The 18,253-nt window shown below is 38.5% G+C and overlaps 1 protein-coding gene across 4 annotated transcripts in view; it reads left to right on the forward strand.

Annotated features, from left to right (window-relative positions):
* The window catches only part of LOC133576197 (MAM domain-containing glycosylphosphatidylinositol anchor protein 2-like), a 494,633-nt gene that overhangs the window by 219,899 nt on the left and 256,481 nt on the right, over positions 1–18,253 (forward strand). For 2 of the 4 annotated variants that reach the window (XM_061929249.1, XM_061929251.1), the window contains exons 4-6: positions 7,440–7,636; positions 11,791–11,923; positions 15,716–15,985. In XM_061929249.1, coding sequence (XP_061785233.1) covers positions 7,440–7,636; positions 11,791–11,923; positions 15,716–15,985 — 600 coding nt within the window. Of the gene's footprint in view, positions 1–7,439; positions 7,637–11,786; positions 11,924–15,715; positions 15,986–18,253 lie in introns of all 4 variants that reach the window. The other 2 variants (XM_061929248.1, XM_061929250.2) reach the window with 1 other exon arrangement.

Here is an 18,253-nt window from a genome sequence, read left to right on the forward strand (position 1 = left end):
TTCATATATATATCACTGGATCAGCAACCGTCGATCCCGGACGAGCCCCCAAATATCTGTTGCAGGTCCCAGGTAGCCAGGACAAGCAGTCAGATAATATTGTCCTGTTATACAGGAGGAAAAAAGCACACAGAACGTTTCAGTTGGTCACAGACTGGTCGCTCTCGTCAGAATTTATTAACAGAATTTACAAATCCACAATTCACTTAATTTCCCATATATTTTGTCACTTTGTATTATCATGTCAATGTCTTTTACTTTATCTTCACCTCTATTTTCATCAAAACACTCAATAAACTATCATTAAACTGTTACTGTATCACTGGAGTTATAATTACCATAACAATACTGTATGCCTTTGCCATATATTTTCACATATCCACATCATCACTCCAAAACATACAATATAGTGCTCAATTAGACATTATTTCACTGTCTTGTCTTTCTCAGGAATATTCACCTTTAACTTAATGCACAATTTAGCAACATTCATTTAAATACTTTACTTTTCTTCATATTCTTCTTCTTATATAGCAGCTTTAAGTTACTGTACTTGAAATGTACATTGACCATTCCTGAGAGCTTAACTTATATAACCATGTCTAAACATAACAAAATAGCATGTAAAACCTATTTCAGAACACACACATTATACAAATATGCATATGAAATCGATAAGAAAACAGGAGCTCTAATTTGGGGAGTCTGAATTAGGATCAGAAGTTCCTATATAAACATTGCGCACGCACGTCGCCATTTTGTATTGATTAATACAGCTGTGCACTGGATTCATTCACAAATACAAACTACAACTCACAAACACTTTAGAGTTAGGCTCCACCATCAGAATGTGTACTTAAACTTAGAAAAAAACATGGATATTATTCAGTGAGTTGTTTTACTAAAACTAACCTGTTATACAGGAGGAAAAAAGCACACAGAACGTTTCAGTTGGTCACAGACTGGTCGCTCTCGTCAGAATGACAAGACACTTCCGGTCTGTAGGTGATCGCATTCAATTGGGAAGAAACGCCCTGCTGCCCCCTACTGACCAATGTGAATATTGATAAATGTGGAATGACAGCTCCAAAAACGAATTCAAACCATAAAATAAAATAAATATATCAACGCAAAAATGTGACACATTATGGGTGGGTCACAGTTACATCACCAAAATGATTCCTGAGCGTGGCTACCTCTGCTGCTCACTGCTCCCTTTACCTCCAAGGGGGTGGAACAAGGGGATGGGTCAAATTCAGAGGGTAATTTCACCACACCTAGTGTGTGTGTCACTATCAGTGGTACTTTAACTTCATAATGTTTCAAGTTTCAAGTTTTATTCGTCACATGCAGAGTACACCACAGTGAAATGCTTTTTTCCATGCTCTTCAGATATTGCATGGGACCCAAACACTAGTTACAGAATCTAATACACTAAATACAAAAACATACAAACATTGGAATAGCTCCAATGTACATTAATTACAAGACAGTGTTACAAGACATGTTATTCAATTGTTACCGTTGTAGCTAATCTTGCAGTTATACATCTCAAAGTAAAATATTGTGTTACTTGACACACGCTAACTGTTAAAATGCTAACTTTTTAGCTAACTTTGCAGGTATTGCAGATTAAATATTCTGTTATTCCACACATGTTAACTGTAAGCATTAGACTTAGACTTAGACATAGACTTAGACAAACTTTATTGATCCACAAGGGACATTGTTCCACACAGTAGCTCAGTTACAAAGGATGGAAAGTGTAAGGGTGGAAAGGACAATGCAGGTATAAAATAGACTAAAAATGTACCGTACTAGCAATATAAAATATAACATATATGTAATATTTACATAATATATGTACAGTATATGATATATATGATGTTTATATCATACATAGAATATATAACAATTACCATGTACAATATTACAGTATATGTAACAACTGCAGCATAAAATAGAGAGTAGATCCAGCAGAAAATAGACATTATAAACAAAGAGAAGGAGCTGACATAGAATGCAAGGTTTTTTTTTTTAACTCATTTTGCAAATATACACCTAAAAGTCATGTTTTGTTAGTCTGTCTTGTTAGCAGACTAACATTAGCAAGCAAACCTTTAAGCAAATTTTACAACTATACACCTCCGAATCAAATATTTTGTTCGTTCACGCGTTCTTGCTTTTAGAATGCTACCTTTTTAGTTACATTTGCAGGCATATGCCTCAGAGTCACACATGTTGATCTTAGTATGAGTAGGATCTTAGCAATTATACACCAGACAGCCATATGTTTTGTTGCTTGACACTATCTGGATGTCATGCTAACTGTTAGTGTTGGCGCGGACATTTTAGCAAGAGCAGGAGGATGACAAACAGCACACAGCATTGCGCTTGCCCGCACACGTAGGCATTAACCAACTGCAGCCATTTATTGATAATTAGGCGCACGGTGTGTTAGCTCCACCCACACCCTGAGTCAGATCATCAGTCAGCAAGAACATGCAATAACAAAGTTCAACAACCCCTTCTTGGTTTGACAGGATACAACACAGTGCATGACACATTTTTTCATACCCTATTATCTAAATTTACATACCAAAAATTACAGTTACAGACTTGGTGAAAATGTCAGCAACTATATCTGCAGTTGGACAGTAATGAAGATTTTTTTTAATTTTTTTTTCAAATCAGACAAAACACGCTCATGATTTTTCGCAAGTGCAATAACACCTTGATTGTCCTCAAACATTTTTAGTGTTGCATATTTATGTCCATTGTCCATTTAATTCAGTAACTGTGGCAGATACATGCTTTTCTATGTAGTTGTTAAAAACGCCGCCTATTCAGCTTCACAAGGAGATAAAGCAACTGTAAATTGTTTCTTTGATTTCCAGGATATAATGTACCCACTCTTTGACAAACTAAAACAGTAACCAGTCACTCTGGTCTGCTGCCCAGTCGGCATCACTATGGCCCCGTTTACACTGCGCACCAAATCCGATACATTTTTTGTGCCAGTCGAAACGCTACAAAGTGCTTCAAATTTGATTTTTTCGCATCAGGTTCAGGTCACATTAGATCAGGGGTGTCAAACGTACAGCCCGAGGGCCGGATCAGGCCCGTGAACATGTTTTATCTGGTCCACGGGATGAGTTTGCTAAGTATAAAAATCAACCTGAATTTTTGGAATGTCTAAAACAAACCAGTTAGTACATCAGTTGAGGAAAATGATCAAACTACATGAATAACATACTGTAATTTGATTTTGATATAATTGTTTTATCTTGATAGATTGAAAATTAACACTAATGAGTTGACTGATGAACATTATCACACAATTTATTCAGAAAATATTAATAACGACAAATAAAGACAGGATATTATTAACCGCAACATGTAAGTGTAAAAAAAACCCCAACAACATTATGATTTGTACAATTTCAGAATGTGCTTGTTCTATTCTTAAACAAAGAAAACCATCTCACGGTTTCTTTATTTCTAAGTTATCGTGCCGTGATTTTACCAATCCAGCCCACTTGGGAGTAGATTTTTCTCTATGGGGCCCCCGATCTATAATTAGTTTGACACCCCTGCATTAGATGGTAGTTCAAATCCGATTAGAATCTGATCTTTTCAAATATGATTTCAGTCTTAATGGAAATTAATCATATTCGGTACTATACCACCTCTGAAAAGTACCGGTCCGTTATGCTAAACATGCTTCACTACACACCGTAGCTCACCGGCGTCAAAATGTAAACAAACGCCATTGGTCGATCTACACCTAACATCCACTGTAATGATATCAAGTACAGGAGCGTATCTAGTCGATACTACTATGATTACGTCTGTCGACAGGCCGATAATATCGGCCTGCCGATATTATCGGACACCAATAAATGCTTTAAAATGTAATATCGGAAATTATCGGTATCGTTTTTTTAATTATCGGTATCGTTTTTTTTTATTTTTCTTTTTTTATTAAATCAACATAAAAAACACAAGATACTTACAATTAGTGCACCAACCCAAAAAACCTCCCTCCCCCATTTACACTCGTTCACACAAAAGGGTTTTTTCTTTCTGTTATTAATATTCTGGTTCCTACATTATATATCAATATATATCAATACAGTCTGCAAGAGATACAGTCCGTAAGCACATATGGTTGTGCGTGCTGCTGGTCCACTAATAGTACTAACCTTTAACAGTTAATTTGACTAATTTTCATTAATTACTAGTTTCTATGTAACTGTTTTTATATTGTTTTACTTTCTTTTCTAATTAGGCATAATAATGTGTTAATTCCACGACTGTATATATCAGCATCGGTTGATATTGGTATCGGTTGATATCAGTATCGGTAATTAAAGAGTTGGACAATATCGGAATATCAGATATCGTTAAAAAGTCATTATCCCTAATTACGTCTAAATTTTTTGGCATCACAACATCTTTTTTCGTTTTTTTTTAAATTCATGTTATATTTATAAACTCAGGAAATTGTCAAGACATGGACTATGGTGTGGTTTGTTTTCCCGGAATGCAAAGGAATTGGATCGGACATGGCGTGAAGGTAATGACATGTTTAATCTATTACTATAAAAAGATACAAACGAAAAGCGCGCACAAGGCGGAGAACAAACTTTGCTAAGAAAACAAAAACTAGAACAAAGGCAGCACTATGGACATAAAAACGAAAACACTTACTGTGACGTGAAAAACAAGCAATAGAACAATGGCATGGAATACAAGCATGAGTAACAGGGGTATAACAAGGGTAACAGGGGTAACAGGGGTAATGTCACCAGAACGACCAACAGAAAATGACAGGCTTAAATAGTCATGTGGTGATTGAAAACAGGTGCATGAGTCCAACACGTGAAACAAGTGAAAACTAATGGGTTGGCATGGTAACTGAAACAATGGAGCGTAAACAGAAACTAAAAAGAGTCCAAAAACCAAACAGAACATAGCCAAACAAAACATGATCAAAAGACATGACAGAAATATGTCCCTGGACACATGAGGGCTTTGAATATGACCTGTAATGACTTGGTATCGGATTGATACCCAAATTTGTGGTATTATCCAAAACTAACAACAGAAGAATAAGTGATTATTACATTTTAACAGAAGTGTAAACAGAAAATGTTAAAAGACAAAATAACCGAATATTAACAGTAAATGAACAAGTAGATTAATAATTCATTTTCTACCACTTGTCCTTAATAATTTTGACAAAATATTAGAATGGAAAATGACACAATATGTTACTGCATATGTCAGCAGACTAAATTAGGAGACTTATTTACTACTAAAAGACAAGTTGTCTTGTACGTTCACTATTTTATTTAAGGACCTAACTGCAATAAGAAACATATGTTTAATGTACCCTAAGATTTTTTGTTGAAATAAAGCCAATAATGCAATTTTTTGTGGTCCTCTTTATTTATAAAAGTACAGATTATCGAAATAATTTTGGTACCGGGACAACACTATTACAAAGTATGTACTGTACTGTGATTTGTGCTGATATTGTATCGGATTAATATTGGTATCTGCCAGTACTCAACACTCCAATATTGGTATGGTATCAAAAGTGGAAAAAGTTGTATCGGGACATCCCTGCGTCTGACATCTATTACGTTGGACAGGTGCAGAGCCTTAGCATTAGCATTAGCTTTAGCATTTGCATTATAGACACACACACACAAAACAGAATGGGCTTCCTAAAAGCACTTTTAAACTGTTGAAATTGCAGCATCAAGGCTAACACTCTTCCAACACCCTTGTGTTTTACATTTCTTTTACAACTACAATATGAGATCCTTAACATTTTACCTAATGTGAAAAATGATATCACCCTTAACTACTGAAACATATCGGGTCCAAATATTTGATATTATCTCTCGCAGAACAGTATCGACACTGTCGCTGTTCATTGTCCCAGTGTTTGTTGTTGCATTTTGTGATGGTCCAATCACACAGCTGCTGGGTAATATTTAGGACATAAAGGAGCGAAACAAGGAGGGCTTATGACTGACAGTCTGCCAGGTGTTTTCTTACCAGTTGAGGAAAGGAACAACATCAAAGCCAAGGGAAAAAAAAAGTGAAGTAATGTTGCGTTCGGTGAACACCCGAGAGACTTTCAAGAAGGTCTGGAGTGTGAAAGAAGTGAGGTTAGTTTTTGTGCGGGTTACTAAGCGGACGCTCTGGTACATGAAAGGAAGGTTTGATGTGATAATGAAGCGCCTTCTTTTAGTCTTTCATGCTAACTTTCTTTGTGTGCTTATTTGTCCGACAAATGCTTCCATAAGCTCTGCAAATGCTGCAAGTGGAGGTCCAAACTCAGGTGCATGCAGGCCTCTCCTCCTCCATCAGACTACTCATTTGTAAATGATCCATTAGCTTGCAAGTCTCACGCCAATTTTGATCGAGAGAAGCCAAATGAGGTGGTTTCGGCATCTGGTCAGATTGCCCCCCAAACGCCTCCCTGGGGAGGTGTTTAGGCGGTGTCCGACCGGTAGGAGACCACGGGGAAGACCCAGGACACAGTGGAGAGACTATGCCTCCTAGCTGGCCTGGGAACGCCTCAGGATTCCTTGGGAAGAACAGGACGAAGTAGCTGGGAAAAGGAAAATCTGGGCTTCTCTGCTTAGGCTTCTGCCCCTGCGACCCGACTTCAGATAAGCAGAAAAATGGATGCATGGATATAATTTTGATCTGTGCTTTAAGACAAATACAATTATTAGGCTCGGGATCTTTCTGTGTGGAGTTTGCATGTCCTCCCCGTGACTGCGTGGGTTCCCTCCGGGTACTCCGGCTTCCTCCCACCTCCAAAGACATGCACCTGGGGATAAGTTGATTGGCAACACTAAATTGGCCCTAGTGTGTGGATGTGAGTGTGAATGTTGTCTGTCTATCTGTGTTGGCCCTGCGATGAGGTGGCGACTTGTCCAGGGTGTACCCCGCCTTCCGCCCGATTGTAGCTGAGATAGGCTTTAGCGCCCCCCGCGACCCCAAAGGGAATAAGCGGTAGAAAATGGATGGATGGATGGATACTAAAAACAATACTATGACTAAAACTACACAGATAAAACATATAGCAGGTAAAACACATTGTTAAAGATAAAACAAAAATTATAGGATTTTTTTACAAACTTGCATTAGTTTACGTTACGTGGGCTGCCTATTACTTACTTGCCATATTGTTGTTTACAATCAACTCATTAGCGCTATTAATGCAGACTCAGCAGTCTGCTTCTTTGCACTATTACAACATCGATTCTGTTGCTGCAATACACTTGTTCATAAAGGAACATCAGACTTTCTCACGCACTCCAAATCATATCGTAAAAAAAAATTAACCAATTCCAAATAACACGGTTGAAGTAAAGCTTTTTAGAACAATTTCTCTGCTGGGTTTTTAACAGACCTCGACGACCCGGTGGTGACGGTGCACCAGAGCATTGGCGAGGCCAAAGAGCAGTTCTACTACGAGAGGACTGTATTCCTTCGCTGCGTGGCCAACTCCAACCCGCCTGTGCGCTACAGCTGGCACCGCGGCCGAGAGGTCCTGACACAGGGCTCCGACAAGGGCGTGGAAATCTATGAGCCCTTTTTCACGCAGGTAAGACAGACACAGCACACTGTGGAAGGAATACTTTTTTTTTTTTTAATAGGGTACTTGAAATGAAATTCACATGAGGAAATGCACAAGCATGGGCATCATTTAAATTCCATTATATCCACAATTTGAGAAAATCCAGTCTAACAATTTATATAATTACCACCTTTAAAAAATAGACACATGCTGCTATAAATTCATGTTAGCTGTTAGTTTGTTTGGGGAGGCAGTAGTTCACATTCAGTATTGGATACAAATTAATAATAATACACATTTTATTATGTTATTGACATTGACAATTTTAATAATATAGGCGATTCAAGTCATACTAAGCATTTATTTAAAACTTTTCTAAGCACTCAAATTAAATGTTTTTTGAAGTCTTGGACACTGGTGTCAATCTCAAGGACCAAGGGCCACATCGTTTTACAAGGCCCGCGGAAGCCTGCAAAATATGTTTAGCTTATCTAAGTACTTTATCTTTCATACTAAATGTATTCGTTCTTTACATTTTGACAGAAAACATGCATGTACTGAATGCAATTGCATATCTTTTAAACTATGATATTATTTAATTTTGCAAAAAATATTATATTATCATTTATCCAAAATGTTTTTTGTTAAAATACTTCTTGTTAAAATACAAGTGAATTCTTGTAATAATCTGCTTGATTTATGATTTCTAATCAAGCTATCCATCACATTGTACATAAATAATATATAATAATCAAATGCAAAAGCAATTGTTTAATAATGTCATGAGGCAATTATACATTAATATTCATATATATTCACCTTTACAAGCAGCCCTCTGAGGGCAGCCATAACAGCAATGTGACCCCCCTCAATGAACACAAGTTTGACACCCCTGGTCTATAGGGCCAAAAAAAAAAGAAAAAAAAAGGGTTTTATTATTATTATATTCTAAATTATTTAGAATGTATTCAAAGTTAATGTATTCTAAGTGGGACGGCGTGGCTCAGTTGGTAGAGCGGCCATGCCCGCAACTTGAGGGTTGCAGGTTCGATCCCCGCTTCTAGTCACTGCCATTGTGTTCTTGGGCGAGACACTTTACCCACCTACTCCCAGTGTCACCCACACTGGTTCAAATGTAACTTAGATATTGGGTTTCACTATGTAAAGCGCTTTGAGTCACTAGAGAAAAGCACTATATAAATATAATTAACTTCACTAATCATTTATAACATGACAATGACAACTATAGTATTCCCTTAATTAATTTTTTTTTCATATGATATGAGTAAAATAAACATAAATCTGTATTGTTGTACTGAACAGCCAGAACATAAATATGTGCAGCTAGCCGATAGTTTGTTTGGATGTGTTCTTTTATACTGTAATAGTTTTAGTTCCGAACAAACTTTTGTTTAAACTACCTGGTACCGATTTGTTTAAAGTCAAATGATACCATATTCTGATAACTTTGTTGCAAAAGGCGTAACATGCAGTTGCAAACATGCATATTTGTAGAGGACTATCTCAAAGTAATGTTGCAATTTTCCATGCCGACAAAGCAAGCTTGCCTGATAGAAAACACTCAAAAGTATGGCTCCACTTTTCAAAATCGATAGCTCAATGATAATTTATATTGCTTATGCCATATACATACTACTGATTAGTAATTGTGATTTTACATGGTAATTTCAACACCCTCATATTTGGTAATAAATAGTACAACAGAAATGCACATTACAATCAAACAGCTGCTGTGTAATAAGTACAATGCTTACAGTATAAACACTTTGTAGGACAAAACAGAAGACAAGTCTGTGACATTCAACTTAATGGCAAGACTACTTCTTGACTTTAGCAACGCAGCTAAGACAAACTGAAATGAATGTATACTTGCAAATTAGAAGTGTAAGAAAACAATATATAACAACAGTACCACAGTTATCATTATCAACTCACTGTTAAATGCAAAATGGTATCGTTGCGTACCGGTATCAATTTCCAAGTACCAGGATTTGATACCGTATCATTTACATTGTGAAGGGTATGGTCCTTAATAGGTTAGTGTCACCTTTTTGGTGGTAGTCACCCAATTAAAAAAATAAATTCAAGCTTTTAGAAAGTTTAGATGATAAATGTGCAGTTAAAACATTGTTTTGCTACTTCAGAGATGCACTGTTACATGTTTTCATTGTGATCATTCATGGAGTGATGAACCTGCGTATAGCGGCTGGGCTTGATGGCATACTGGGAAAGGTGCTCTGGGACAGTGCAAATCAGCTGGAAGGAGTACTAATGTGGATATTCAATTCATCCTTGGCACAAGCCCAAATCCCACCCTGTCTTAAGGCAGCCACTGTCATCCAAGTCCCCAAAGAGGACAGCCATAAAATACTTAAATGACTACAGACCAGTGGCACTGACGTCTGTGGTTAGGGAGTGTTTTGAAAAGCTTGTTTACCAATATATCAAAGCCTGCCTCCCCCTGAACTTTGATCCACACCAGTTTGCCTAAAAGGCCAAACCGGTCCACAGAGGACACCATCACCACTATACTCTCCATTCAGCTGTGGAACATTTGGAACTCCCAGATACATATTCCTAGGATGCTGTTTGTTGACTACAGCTTGGCATTCAAAACCATCATCCCCGATATCCGGGTCGACAAGCTGAGCTTCCTGGGTCTACACCCCCCTCATCTGTTCCTGAATAAAAATACTCTCTGACCAACCGACCTCAGGTTGTTAAAGTGAGTCAACTATGCTCCTGCATCCTGTCACTCAGCACTGGCTCCCCTCAGGGCTGCATGTTGAGCCCCCTCCTGTATGCCCTATATACGTATGATTGTGTCCCCATTCAACCCTTGAACACCATCACCTGATAGCCTAATCACAAGGGGTGATGAAACAGCCTACAGAGAGGAAATACAGGCGCCGGCTGGGTGGTGCGCCAAGAACAATCTGAGGCTGAACACCACAAAGACCAAGAAAAGGGCCACTGATTTTAGGGGGCAGAGAAGGGAACATGCCCCGATTGTAGTAAATAGAGCATATGTGGAGACCCCCTCTGAGTTCCTGAGAACTTAGATCTCGGAAAACCTCACATGTACTGTCAATGCTTCAGCACTGGTCAAAAAGGCACAGCAGGGCCTTCACTTCCTTTGTGTGCTGCGGAGGAGCCAACTTGAGGGGAAACGCCAAGTATCTTTTAATCGAGCCATCATAAAGCCAGTGCTGATGTACAGTGTGACTGTGTGGTTTTGCTGCAGACAGGAAGGCCCTGCAGAGGGTGACCAGGACAGCGGAGAAGATTATCAGCCACCCTCTGCCCTCCCCAGAGGACATTGCTCATGCTCTCTGACTCGGCAGAGCACGAAAATCCTGGCAGGCAGCTCTCACCCTGGTCAGCACTTGTTCAACCTGCTGATTTCGGTCACACAAGAGTAGGAAAAACAGAGTTAAAAACATGTTTTTCCTGTTGGCCAGTAGTATGTTGAATCAGTCCCAATAGCTTACACTGTTTTTCACTGTTCCACTGCTGTTCATACTGGTATTTATTGGTTATAGTGTATTTCAACTGCACCTGACAGAGAAGCCATCTGTATTTCCGTCATGCTCCCATGATTGATGACAATAAAGTGTTATATTCTGTTTTCTTCTATTCTGTTCTTGTCAAGCGAGAACCACATACTTTTTCAAGGGTATTTGTCCCAAACTGTAATATAATATTACACTAGTAGCACATGTGTGCATCATACAGTGGGTAACATTCAGTGTGTGTGGCTGACTCATGTTTTTGATCCTTCCTCGCCCCCCCATGCATCGGAGTCAGCCGGATCAAAGGTTCACATCCTCATCACAGGCTTCCGGGCCGAGGATAATGGCTGACAGGCCCCGCAGGAATATATCCCCGGCGAGAGACGGCTGCTTCAGTGGCGAGGAACCCCTGCAGAGCGTATCAATGCTGCCGGCTGCCATCCGCCTATTTACTGGAGAGTCATCTCAGCAGCCATATTGAGCCAGATGACACATTAATTTTCTTTCTGGTGCACCAGTAGTCATATGAACTCCATCTACCTCACAAAAGTGTATTAATATTGATTGATTTGACCTTTTGAGCCGCCCGATGATGTCGATGCTATTGCACACATTTGCATACCTTTGTCTCTGTGGTCTGAGCTGCAGGGGGAAACGAAGATCCTGAAGCTGAAGAACCTGCGACCACAGGACTACGCCAATTACAGCTGCATCGCCTCGGTCAGGAACGTGTGCGGCATCCCCGACCGCAGTGTCATATTCAAACTCACCAACAAGACAGGTACTCAAGAAACATCTTTTACAAGCAACCACAATGTGTCCCATAAAATCACATATAGGGCCTGATTTACTAAGACCAAACACCACGCGGTAAACAGGGCCTGCAAACTATAAAAGAGTGTGTACTGTTAGTGGGCGTTTTGCGTGTGATCAACTAAGACTGTGATATGCTATGTTTTCAAACATGCAGCAGCCATGTACCAATTTTATGGGCATTTTAGAAGCAGTCGTGCAGTAACAAATGCATACTTAAAGATGTTTTTTTCATACAATAAATATTTTAATAATATATATTGTATATGTGAAGGATTAACGCCAATAAAAATAAATACTAAAGGACTCCAAAATGCATCAATTTTTTTTTTTTAATCAGCCCCTTAAGTCCTCTAGCAGATATAAAAATATAAAATGATGTTGCTGAAAAAATTGGTATTCCCAACTGCGACGTTTCCACCGCGTCTGTTTCCTCGGCGAATTCCGCGTGGCACTGTGCGGCTTCTTGTGACCGGTGTGCCTTCTCGCACACTCAGTATTGTGGGTATTTTGATGCACAGCATATATTTTGCATATAAATAAATACAGAGACACAAAATGGATTGAACTCTTTTTTTTCTGCTCATTTAACAGACACAATCCACTGTGCACACACTGTGAGTAGATTAACTTTGCATGTGCTATCAAGTTTGCACGTGCTTTAGTACACACAAACATTTCATAAATCAGGCCCTTAGAGTAGAATCTCACGGTGAAGATGGTCCATTCCACCAGTTTTAAAGAAAAAGAATTAAGCTATGTTATGTTTTTGTGTGCTGGTACAAGCAGTCCTGAAGTGCACACAATGTTATTTCTTTCTTCTATTTTAATCAAGTCACTTACAAAAGGTAAACATGGTAGGCTATAGAATACTAGGAACTAGCAGCTACACTACAGCTAAGCACACAATAGCACACAAGCAAGACATACGTAACTAGTGTCCTGTATTGAACAATATTCTAAAATAGCACATTTTTCAATATAGACAAGTATTAAATAATTATAGTTGCATCCATCCATCCATTTTCTACCGCTTGTCCCTCTCGGGGTCGCTCTCAGGCAAAAGGCAGGGTACACCCTGGACAAGCATATACTTGCACATGCAAAGTCTCCAAGGCAGAAACCTATTAAAAAGTATCCAGGAACCAAAGTGTCAGCATCATCAAATGCAGTGACGTGCGGTCACTAGAGGCAGGTGAGGCAGCGCCTCACCTGCCATCATGGAAAGAAAAAAAATGTAAAAAGAAAAAAAATAAAATAAATTGTTATATGTATCCAGTGATTATACTATAACGTTATTTTCCATTTAACTTCACCAGTTTTAGATTATTTTTATTCAAAATTGCTGAATTTTCACATTTGCCGTTCAAATACTGAGAAGAGACGGTGCGGTGAACAGCAGCCAGTTGAGGCATGTCACTCAGTTGTGCCTCAACATGGATTGTGGACTCGGCTAACTGCTGGCCTGCTGTGCAGTGAGACCGTATTGCTATATGAATTATATTATACATTTCCATAGTTTAGTTAGCTGAGGTATATAATGTACAGTGCATTTTGTCAACAACTGTATGTGTGTAAAGTATTTCTTGTGCTGAGCAATCATAAAACTGCTGCGAAGACGCACTGAGTGAGGCTCGCGTAATCCCGCCTCCTGGTGCCGGTTAATGCACCCCGCGCATACTGCACCCCCCGACGGGAGCGCCACACCAACCAAAGCCCACACCCAAACCCTCCACGTGCAAGACCGAATTCACCCAAAAAAAGTCACTTAACAAGAAGCCAAAAAGTGCAAAAACAACATTGCTCGCGCCGGAGGAGCCGTGAATGACTGCAGGGACACAACATTAGGTACATCTACAGACTGCAGCACGGATTTCATATTTCATTCATTCACAACTCCTCCAACACGAACACCACTGTTCCCGCACTTATAAGTAAAGGTAAGACCATAATAAGTTTTTTTTAATTAAATGTGCTTTTTTGTGTGCTACAGTTTGTATGTGTAAAGTTAAAGTTAAGTTAAAGTACCAATGATTGTCATATACACACTAGGTGTGGTGAAATTTGTCCTCTGCATTTGACCCATCCTCTTGCTCACCCCCTGGGATGTGAGGGGAGCAGTGGGCAGCAGCGGCGCCGCGCCCGGGAATAATTTTTGGTGATTGAACCCCCAATTCCAACCCTTGATGCTGAGTGCCAAGCAGGGAAGAATGCTGGTATGAGCTTTTAAACATAACCCGTTAACTGCTGCCAATCAAATGGTGAATAAGATACTCTTTAGGGTAAATATGTGTGTAAATCTGACTGTGATGAAGTCATTGCCTCACCAGTCATGAACCTCACCGGACGTCACTGATCAAATGTATTGCATCATGAGCTTGCCTTAATGAATTATTCTGAACACTTAAGTTTTGGGAAAAATTATGATTATTGTTATTATTAAAAATGTATTATTATTTTTTTTTTCTTTATTTAATTGATAAATATATATTAATATATTAATATATATATATATATATATATATATATATATATATATATATATATATATATATATATATATATATATATATATATATATACCGGTATATATATATATATATTTTTTTTTTTTTTTTTTTTTTTTTTTTTTTTTTTTTTATATATATATATAATATATATACAGTATAAAATAATACTGTTTTGTTTTTCTGCTGTTTCTTTCTTTTTTTGGGGGGGGGGTGGTATGGTTGGGATCTAAACCAAAAATATATTTTGACATTTAGGGCAGACAACAGATACATGATGTATGTGAATATGATGTAATGGATAGGAATGTCTGATGCTGGATGTCAATAAAAATAAAATGAAAAAAAAAAGTTTTGCGAAAAACAAATACTACACTAATTCAAGTATTAGTTATTCAAAGTACAGTCCAGATTTTTAGTAATAAATAGGTTAGTGTTTTTAATGGCTAACATGTATCTGTTTGACTAATTTCACTTGTGAAAACCCTTTTTAACATTTCACACTACAAAATAATAAAAGTATGTATGACCCTTTTTTTGTAGTTTGTTAGTGTTTAAATAAATATGTACTTACAGTACATTCACGCCTTGCCGGCTCCAACTTTTCTTTGCATTCCGGGAAAACAAACCCCAAGATCCACGTTTTGACAGGTATCTTATTGTAAGTGAAAAGGTTGTATTGGAACACCCCTTTTTTTTATTGTCTTTTATTTATTTATTTTGGGGAATTATGGGCAATTTTTGTTTATTTATAGTTTTGTAGGTCACCACCACAAAGTATTTGATAAATATATTTTATTATCAATGTATTTTTATTTTTAGATTTTAAGGGGACCTTATTAAAAAGAAACAGGATTTAACACTGTTTACAACAATACAACCAAAAAAGTAAATCCTAAATTTTGTATACAGTATTCAATGCTAAAATGAAACAAATAAATAATACAATACATCTTATGAAATAAGTTTGGTAATTATTTAAAACAGATTACCAGCAGAAATAAACGGATACAATTTTTTTTTTTTTTTCATGTGAAATGAGTGTTTATTCATTATTTTTTTGAATAAATTAAAACAATACATTTTAAAAAATAAATAAAATGCATATGAGAAATAATTATGTGTCAAAAGTGAACTAATCAGATTCAATATGCACTGATCAAGATAAAAGTTAGTTGTTGGTTTTTTTTTTTTTTTACAAAAGTCCTTGCCTTTATCTCTTCACTAAACCCATTTCCCCGCTCACTTTCCAGCCTCGCCGTCCATCAAGCTGCTGGTGGAGGACCCCATTGTGGTCAACCCGGGCCAGACAGTGTCTCTGGTGTGCATCACCACCGGTGGCGAGCCTCCCCCGGTCCTCACCTGGGTCAGCGCCAACGACAGCCTGCCGCAGAGGAGCATGGTGAAAGGGGGCACGCTCACGCTGCCCGCTATTAGCTCGAACGAGGCAGGCGTGTACAGCTGCGTGGCCAGCAACAATGTGGGCAACCCGGCCAAAAAGTCCACCACCATCGTCGTTCGAGGTAATTACCTTTCTGAATGCTGTTTTTAAAACATATTTTTCTTTAAATGCATGATTTTATTGGTAGTTTTTTTTCCAATGTAATCATTGTTCTGTATTAAATACACATTAACACGTCATTGGACAAAAGGACACAACAGAGTGTCAGGTGTGTACTACCTTTTCAAGCCACCAAAGTATTATTTTGATTCGTTTGGCTTGGAGAAATCACATGATTGAGCAAAAAGACATGGCTTTGACGATGGAAGCACTGCTCTGTATTAAATATAAACACATAATTGAGCAAAAGGACACATCAGTTAAGTTAAAGAAAAGTTAAAGTTCCACTGATAGTCACACACACACTAGGTGTGGTGAAATTACTCTCTGCATTTGACCCATCACCCTTGTTCCACCCCCTGGGAGGTGAGGGGAGCAGTGAGCAGCAGCGGTGGCCGCGCTCGGGAATCATTTTTGGTGATTTAACCCTCAATTCCAACCCTTGATGCTAAGCAGGGAGGTAATGGGTTCCATTTTTATAGTCTTTGGTATCAGGCCCGGAACAAAAATGGTTGAATCACTACTCAAAAGTCCATCAGCAACATGATGTAACTTTTGTGCACATAAATCGTTTGTTATTACCAAGACTGATGACTTGAAATATTTTGGCAAAGCCTTGAAGTTCTATCAACATGAATTATTGATCAGCATTCTCAGAAATGCCGGAACATTAGCTCCTTATGCTTTACATCCCCCAAACGTAACCTTTTTTTTTTTTTTTTTAATTCCGCAGATTGGCTGACTTTCATGTTTTTCAACTTTTCCGCCGAGCACGCCGCTTTTTATCTGCGAGATTACCACCTTGTTGGCACCTTAGTCAGGTCGCCGAGGCTAAAGCTAAGCTTAATTTATCTATGTCGCCATAAAGTCTGTGGTGTGGAAATGGCATCGCTCGCCAACCGCCACAGATAACCCCACATTGTACCGCTGATGATATCGCTCACAACGTTTGTTTGCATTAGACGTCAAAAATAAATATTGAATCTTCACTGATCTTCACTGATGTCCATCCATCCATTTTCTACCGCTTGTCCCTTTCGGGCTCACGGGGGGTGTTGGAGCCTATCTCAGCTGCATTCGGGTGGAAAGCGGGGTACACCCTGTACAAGTCGCCACCTCATTGCAGGGCCAACACAGATAGACAGACAACATTCACACTCACATTCACACACTAGGGCCAATTTAGTGTCGCCAATCAACTTATCCCCAGGTGCATGTCTTTGGAGGTGGGAGGAAACCGGAGTACCCGGAGGGAACCCACGCAGTCACGGGCAGAACATGCAAACTCCACACAGAAAGAACCCGAGCCCGGGATTGAACTCAGGACCTTCGTATTGTGAGGCACATGCACTAACCCCTCTTCCATTGTGCTGCCATCTTTACTGATGTGCTGCACATATATATATATTATGATAATAATGTACATATAACACATATAACACTTGTCTTCGTTTTGTAGTGATTCCAATATTTGGGTGCATGAGAGGCTCTAAAAATCATTTGATACAAGATGTGCAAGTGTACCTAATAATATGGTCAGTAAGTACTCGCCATTTTTTGTCCTGACAGCTTTTGCACTTAAAATAATATAAAAAAAACAAAAACAAAAACACCTCAAATGTGTTGGCACATTGAGGGCCTGCTTCACTGAAAGTTTGCGTGTACTAAAACCTGTGCAAACTCGAAAAAACACTAAACCTGAATTATTGAACTTGTGTGCAATGGAATGCTGCTCTTAAGTGAGCAGAATAAGATGGGCAATCTATTTAGCGTGTCTGTCTTCAAGAATATAGCGAATATATGCTGATCATCAGAACGGCCACAATACAGGGAGGAGAGGATTAAAATGTAATTATTTAGTAATTGATCAAGGTTTATCATTGTTCTGTGGGTGCTGTGTGTGTGTCTTGTTTACAGTAGTACGCCTAAAAAGTAGTTGCAAACTGACACAGCACTAGTAGCACCATTGCTACTAAATGAAAAAAAATAGTAGCACAGTAAATTTTTTGTAGCACAGACACAATTTAGGAGCAATTATAAAATGTCCTAAATATCACAATTATTTCATTATTAACGCTCAAACAAGGTACACATGTGCACTCATACATGTGCATACATACAGGTACATACATACATACATACTAGAGATGCGCGGATAGGCAATTATTTCATCCGCAACCGCATCAGAAAGTCGTCAACCATCCGCCATCCACCCGATGTAACATTTGAT

The sequence above is a fragment of the Nerophis lumbriciformis genome, linkage group LG34, assembly GCF_033978685.3.
Source record: "Nerophis lumbriciformis linkage group LG34, RoL_Nlum_v2.1, whole genome shotgun sequence".
NCBI classification, from domain to species: Eukaryota; Metazoa; Chordata; class Actinopteri; order Syngnathiformes; family Syngnathidae; genus Nerophis; species Nerophis lumbriciformis.